General features: G+C 28.4%; 1 protein-coding gene across 1 annotated transcript; it reads right to left on the bottom strand.

Annotated features, from left to right (window-relative positions):
- Nucleotides 1–3,882: 3,882 nt before the first annotated feature.
- Nucleotides 3,883–5,999, bottom strand: HELRODRAFT_173835 (hypothetical protein; the record flags this gene model as incomplete). The annotated part of the gene is made up of 4 exons (XM_009020441.1): nt 3,883–3,986; nt 4,470–4,710; nt 5,012–5,098; nt 5,898–5,999. The coding sequence occupies 4 exons, from the start codon at nt 5,997–5,999 to the stop codon at nt 3,883–3,885; spliced, it is 534 nt and encodes a 177-aa protein (XP_009018689.1).
- Nucleotides 6,000–7,574: the final 1,575 nt, after the last annotated feature.

Genomic DNA, 7,574 nt, shown 5'->3' with positions numbered 1-7,574 from the left:
CGCCAAACATTCGGTAGAATTTATAGAATATTGTAAAAATTATGGATATTACCAACATATGTATATATATATATTATTATATGTATATATATATATATTATATATATATATATAATATATATATAACGCCAAACATTCGGTAGAATTTATAGAATATTGTAAATATATATATATATATATATATATATATATATATATATATACTACATTTTAATTTAGATTATCAACATCTTCGTTCTGCCAAAGCACCATTTCTTCATCACAACTCAACATCCAATCTGAATGAAACTTTCTGCTTCAGACGCCAGAAACACTAGCTCTCTGCATAAATTCAAATCATCATAAAAAATTAAATATTTTATTGTAGCTTTTAATGAATTTTATTCTTTGTCTTTTTATTTTAATTTTATCGTTTACATTTTGATTTTATTTTTGTGGCTTTTAACCATCACAACTTTCATTTTTAATTATTTTTTTCGTTCGGTTCGGTGACAATTATGGCGAGGACGCCTCAGTCGCTTGTTTTGGCGCTTCAAAAATGACATTAATATTATTATATATAATGTATATATATAATATATACATATAATATAATTATATTTCTATTCGTTTACATAATATGTTCTAACCGTTAACTGGGCTTTTAATATGTTTTGTTTTACAACACTTTTCTTCGAGTTCATAGATAAGTTGTTCTGGCATGCCTTAGAAAAGTTTTCTAAATCAACTGAAAATTTTCTTTTGCTTGTCCAAAACTGGTCATTTAAATAAGCCAAAACTTCTCGTTTTTTAATTTCATGTGCCTTTTTATCCCATTTTACTGTCTTGATTTTATTTGTTAAATCACTGATTACCTTTTCTTCATTGTTTTCACTTGATGAAGAAGTTTACAAATCAACAAAATGATCATTAGTTTCTGCATGTAACTATAGATAACTAACAATTTAATAACGTTACGCGAATGAATGATGTTTCTTTCTTCAGTGAAACTGTTGATTTCTTCAAAAAAATTTTCCTCCGTGAGATTCGCAATGCACATCTCAATAAGTTCTCGAATCAGCGCACTGTTGTTGAATATAGAGATAAACAAGTTAAGAAAAATAAATAGAAGTTTTATGAATGTGTAATTACCAGTATATTACATACAATGAGCCGTTTAAAATAAAAGTATTTTAACCTGCAGTCTATTTTGTTTTACAAAAACTAACAACTATCACAACCGACGATCGTTCGAACATCCGAGAAAAAAATATCGCTAGCACAGTTATCAATAATTGCTTTTGGATCAAGAAATAAAGAAATGAACTGTTGTGTGCAGTTTTCATCGATTTACCAAAATAAACAAAAAATCGTTCTTGCAGTTGAAAATGAAAAATGCCGATTTAGAGGGTTGAAAATTCAAAGTCGTTAGGAAAGCATTGATAATTTGACAAATACGCTGCAGGAAATGTTTAACGAAAAAACTAACGATCGCTTAGTTCAATGTATAAATAACAAAAGTATTGTATTTCTGTATGATAAATACATAATATTATACTTTATAGAGTTACAAAATAACAAAGATTCATTTGTATGCGAATTTCATGTCCAAAACAAAGTGTGGCATAATGAATAATAACAAAAAGATGACTAGGAAAAAATATATGAAATAACAAATGGACCAAATTCAATTTAAGTTCAAACACACCTATTCAAAATTCATAACAAGACAATTATAGGAAAAATTATTAAATTGAAAAATTTTCATCATATAAAATCTTTAAAAAAACAAGTTAAAAAACCAATCATCCTGTAATTTAAAACGAAACAATTTATACAAGTCTATAAAAAGTTATTTGAGCTCCGTGCCGTGAATTAGTTGGCCCATCGGTGTGCATGTTTAGATGATCAAAAATTGAATAAGATAGAAAAGTTAAAAATTGGCTCAACCTTCAGGTGGAGCAGCATAATGACTCGGCATCGAAGATTTTTGCTGTCTTTATGTATGTATGTGTGTGCTTGAATGCTGTATTGGTTTGCTATATGTTTAATTTAAAAGTAACCAAACAAAAATGTACCAACCATTCTTGGCTTACATCGTCTGCAAGCTAAAAAAATAAATCGTTAAAAAATTGTTTCACTAAAAATGGAATATATAATGTAAAATAAAATATATGTTAACACTTGTTAAAAAAATATAAACACAAAAAAGAAATTAATTGAAAATTAATTAGTAAACTAAAAAATATAATTTAAATTAATAAGTTAAAAAAAGGTCAACTACACTCTTCCAAAGTTCAGAGGATTCAACAAAGCGCACAAACATCGTAAATGAATACGTGCTAAACGACGCATCACACACGAAGCATGTGATAGGCGGGGATCTTTTTGTCATATTCGAACCCGGTTACTGCGAAACAGCACCAGGCGACCTTAACCATTAGACCATCACGCCGCCCAATGAAGTTAAACAATCACGAAATGTTGAATATTTGGCAACCAACTCGAGTTCTATTTGTGAAACAAATAATGCCATTCATTAGTTTCAAAACATGTTAAAATTTTGAAAAAATTATAAACTGTTTCCAGTGAACAAAAAATATTTTTCTTACAAAACTTTTGAACAAATGCTGAGGTAAAAAATGTCTTTATTACAACTTTTCATTAATTAGAAAAAATAGAAATTGACACCATACTATTTGTTATTAGACCTGTCAGCCGAATATTTTTAGAAGTTTTGACCGACTATCATAAAATTTCGACTGACGGTTAGCCAAGTTTCATTCGGCGGCAGCTTATAGCGACTTTTCTTTGGCTAACGGTTGGTAATCAAAATACTTGTCTTATTTTGTTTATGGCGCACGTGTAGTTGATTAACGTTTTGAGTAATTTTTTAAATGAATTTTAAACAAAAAATAATTTTCAATATTTTCAAAAATCAATTTTCAAAAATTGTTACATAATTGTCACAATCAACTTCTTCACAACATCATCACAACTATCATCTCCATCGTCATCACCTCCATCTCCATTCTCCATCATCATCATCATCATCACCAATAAGATAAACATTCAATAGAAAATATTATATCATCAATTGTCTCACCAGATTCATTCTTGACATAATTAAAATTATCATGTACGAACAAAATTTTCACTACATTGTTAAATGCCAATAAAGACATTTTGCCATTGCAGCAATAGAAAACATTGATTCAACTGGTATACATTTTGTAAAGTATCTAATGTTTTGTATTCTATATAACAAAATATTTTCAGTTTGCTAAAATATAAGTATAAAAATTCATTGCAAATTTTTGCATCACAACTGTTTATAAATGTGTTTTATAAGTCTCAAATTAACGTTCGGTGGCTGGTTCGGCTAGCCAAAAAAATATTCAGCGACTGACGGCTAACAACAAAAATTCTACTGCAACGGCTAATGGTTGCTATCTATTTGCTATCAAGCAATCAATGATTTCCCACAACCTCATGCAGTATCATTGAAGTCAATGGTGTTTTTCTTTCTTGTCAATTTTCTAAATTTTTTCTTTATTTGGCCAGTTTAATTAAATTCATTGTTCCCATTCTGTAATGTCATCCATTCATTTTTTGGCAGGTGTTCTAGTTCTAACCTTTTTTAGTGTTCCCTAAACACATTTTTAATAAGCCTGTCAACCGACTTTTGTGAATGTATCTGCAAAAGTCCAAGTTTTATTTAATTTTTCATGTATATTATATTATTATGTTTTATGTATTACACAATCTGGGCATATACTTTTTCATATACATAACTTATTCGTCGTCTTTTTTTATTTCAAGACACAATTCGTTGTATTTCCTCCCTCTTTCTCTTTTTGTTATCTAATATTTCTTCGTCACCCTTTAAAAAGTTTTATTGTTTCACGCTTTTATAATACTTTTCTTGATTTTACAAACTTTCGCCTGCTTTGAAGCTACTTCTAGATTGTTTATTCTGTTTTCTTTTAGTGGCGTGGCCAGAAATTCTGATTTTTTTTGCTTATTTTCTTTTTTGTACTAATTTTCGTAATCAAAAACATCCTCTTGCTAATTTTTTCATTAATTTTTCATTTTATTATTAGTTTGTAGAATAATTCAGCATCTTCATCTGAGTGATATTTTTGTTCATTAAGCTACTACATCAATATCACTCGGATATTTTTTAAACCCTGCATATATCATGCTTTCATATACTGAATTGTATTAGATATTAAACTTGTATTACTTACAGTCAACCGCAGACTAAATGTTTTAGATAGAAAGAACGTTGCTAGATGTACAAGAAAGTTCTTTTCGAACTCCGTATTTGGCAAAAATATGTAGTTAGTATCGAAAGAAAGAGAGCGTGCAGATCGATAATATAAAACTACAGACGGATAACAATTTAATTGTTTTAGGCCGTTTAAATATCAACAGCCTTGAGTAACAAATTTCTAGCAGTCAATGAATTAATCCGAAATAAAAAAAACTTGACGCTTTGGCCATTAGTGAAAGCAGGCATTTCTCGTCCAACGAAGTGGGTTTGCTTTGTAGTGTTGGAGTCGGATGAAAAATATCCGACTCTGTATTCGATTTCGGCCCCTCAAAAAATCCGTCTCCAGACTTCGACTCTGGCCCTTCAAAAAATTTAGACTTCGACTCCGTGTAAAAATTTCTGACTCCGACTTCCGACTCCGATTTTCGGCTCATACTTCCAGAAAGATTTTTTAACTTTTGCATCATAATTTCACCTTATTATCACTATTAAATAGAAAATACTTGAAAAAATCACTTAAAATCAGTTAATGTAAATGTTTTTCAAAGTAAAATTGCTGTAAAACTATGTTTTAAAACATACTGAAAAAATTTGTCATGTTTTGGATCATAATTTCACCATTTCATCACTACTGAAAATAAAATAATTTAAAAAATACTTAAAATCAGTCAAAAAATTGCTACACACATTTATTTTCCAAAAATACCGTCTTAAAAATTTTCAGAAAAAAAATAATTAAAAAAAAAAATTAATAACATTTTCCGGAGTCAGATGAAAAAAAGTAAAGACTTGGTCACATGCAGAGGCGTAGGCATTGAGGGCTTTGGAACTGAAGCCTTTCTTCTGTTGCGGTTGCGCTCATGTATGAAAACGATAAACCTGGAAGTAAGAAAATACTAAAACAGGAAGTAAGAGATTACTAAACCAGAAAGTAAGAGAACACTAAACCAGGAAGAGCAGTGCGCATGAGTGAAAAGAAAAGAATAGTATTCGTTTGGACAGGCTGGACACGTGTCTCGTCCATACCAGAAATTCATCAGCAGCCTAAATACCTATCAAAATTATATCACAGTTTCTCCTTCCATAGCCCCCACGAATCACTTCGTTAGTTTTTGGTGTTTTTATTTGTTTTGAGGATCGTTAGTTTTAATCTTTAGGGTTTGCGATCCGACACAACACAATAGATAATTATGCTAGGGCTAAGGCTAAATAGAATATTAATTGAAATTTATTTATATAAAGTTGTAAAAATTTAGATTAAAAACAATATCACAACTATTTCACTTCCAAACTACTTTACAATTATCTAATTTTGTTCAAAACCACTGGTTTTAATAGCAAAATTTTTTAAAAATTGTGTCATAGGCAAAAAAAGGTTGTCAATTTTTTTTAATTTAAGCTGCCCACAATAAATTTCTAGCTGCACCACTGGTTAAGTGTGCACTTGTTAATCGCTGAAGAAGTTAGATCAAATTAATTTTAAATATAACGAACAATCACCATTAGTAAAAAAACTCGCTTTTTAACAAACGCCAATAATATAACGATTATGATTTGTAAAACCATGCCCTCAAACAAAAAAAATTCAAGCAAGTGAAAAAATGAACTTACGAATCGACATATTTTTTTTATAAATACTAACATTTGCTGTTTTCGAATAACATGAAACTTTTTGTATTATTTCCAGCTGATCCAAAGCGTCTTTCAGAGTCGGTAATATTTGAATAGCTTCTATCGCATCCATTATCCTCTACATTATATATTTTTCAAGCTTTATTAACTGTCACTAACAGGAAATCGTTTTCAAATCAAAAAAGGTAAACTAAGCGATATAACTAATACGAAAAAAATCCGAGCAGGTAAGTTACGTTCAAAAGGAAAAATCATAGCATAACATAAAGTTAAATTTGAGCTGATTTCAAAAGCTTTTTTGGCACCATCGATCTTATTGAAGTGCCAATTCCAGGTGAAATATCACTCAACTCAGAGATCCGGATTATACCATTTAGACAGCAGGAGTTTCATCAATAAGAAGCCCTAGATAAATAACTATAGACTAAAAAAATTAGTCTTATATGCTTATGCTGATTATAATATAAAAATATCTTTTAATAACGCTTTAATTTAATTGATTAATTCCATTAACTGAAAAAAATAGTTTAATAGTGCTTGATAGCTTTATTTACAAAAATTTGTTTCATGATTTGATAATCAATAACAACAATTATACAAATAATGTGAAATTCACATTAACTTAACAGCCTTAACTTAACTCTTGAACTTTTTGTCAGTACATTATTTTTTTTAAATTTTATTTCCCTTAATGTTGAAATGAATACTGGTTTTCAAACTTTAATAAAAAACCAATCAATAACGAAAACAGTTGCAAGATGAAAAAAGTTTCCTAATTAAAAAACAAGTGTAGAAAAGGTTTAATTTAATTAAACATTGAATTATATTATAATTATATTAAATACATTTCATCCAGGTAATGAAATGAATCTGAACATTGACCTGGAAGCAATTACATCATTACACTGTAATTTTACGCTGTAGTGCAAACGATCACCAGCCCTTGAAATCCTCTGCATCAATTATAAAATGGATGGAAGCAATTCCAGTTTAAAATTCCATAGATTAAAACGATTACATTAACATTTACATTTTACATTAGTTAACCATAACATTAACATTTAACATTAACTGAACAACATCACTAACTTGATGATACTTGATGATATAAATTTTCGATCATTTAATAGCAACCTATTTTGTATATGTTAATAAAAATTTAATATTTTAATAATTTAATATTTAATTTAATTAATTTTAATATAATTTTAACAAAGAATAACAATAATTTTTTAATTAATTTATCATTGCAAATAAAAAATCATTAACAAATTTTGATAGTTTTTAATAACCTTAACTAAGTCTAATTATAAATATTTATTTAGTTATGCTTTAAAAATTCATGTTAATAGATCTAACACAGGCACAAATAAATAACGATAACCATCTAATAAATGTAAAAAAGATGTTGACATAAGGTAGCCATAGCAACAATCTGTTGAACCTGTAAGAAAATTGTGAGCCGCATATTTGCTTTTTTTATTTTTCAATTCTTTTATTCAATAAAAGTTAGATCTAATAAATGTTGTTGTAAAACGAATAACAAAATTCAACATAATTATTACAAATACTATAAAATTGGCAATCTTTCAATTTAAGTGCCCCAATTCTTCCACGTAGTGCACACCAGTAAAATTGCAATGGTTTTTTTTATTTAAGTTTCTATGTTTTTAATTGCTTATCGGCA

This window comes from Helobdella robusta, assembly GCF_000326865.2.
Source record: "Helobdella robusta unplaced genomic scaffold HELROscaffold_28, whole genome shotgun sequence".
NCBI classification, from domain to species: domain Eukaryota; kingdom Metazoa; phylum Annelida; class Clitellata; order Rhynchobdellida; family Glossiphoniidae; genus Helobdella; species Helobdella robusta.
The sequence above is the reverse complement of the archived record's forward strand: the minus strand, read 5'-3'. Positions and strand labels throughout refer to the sequence as shown.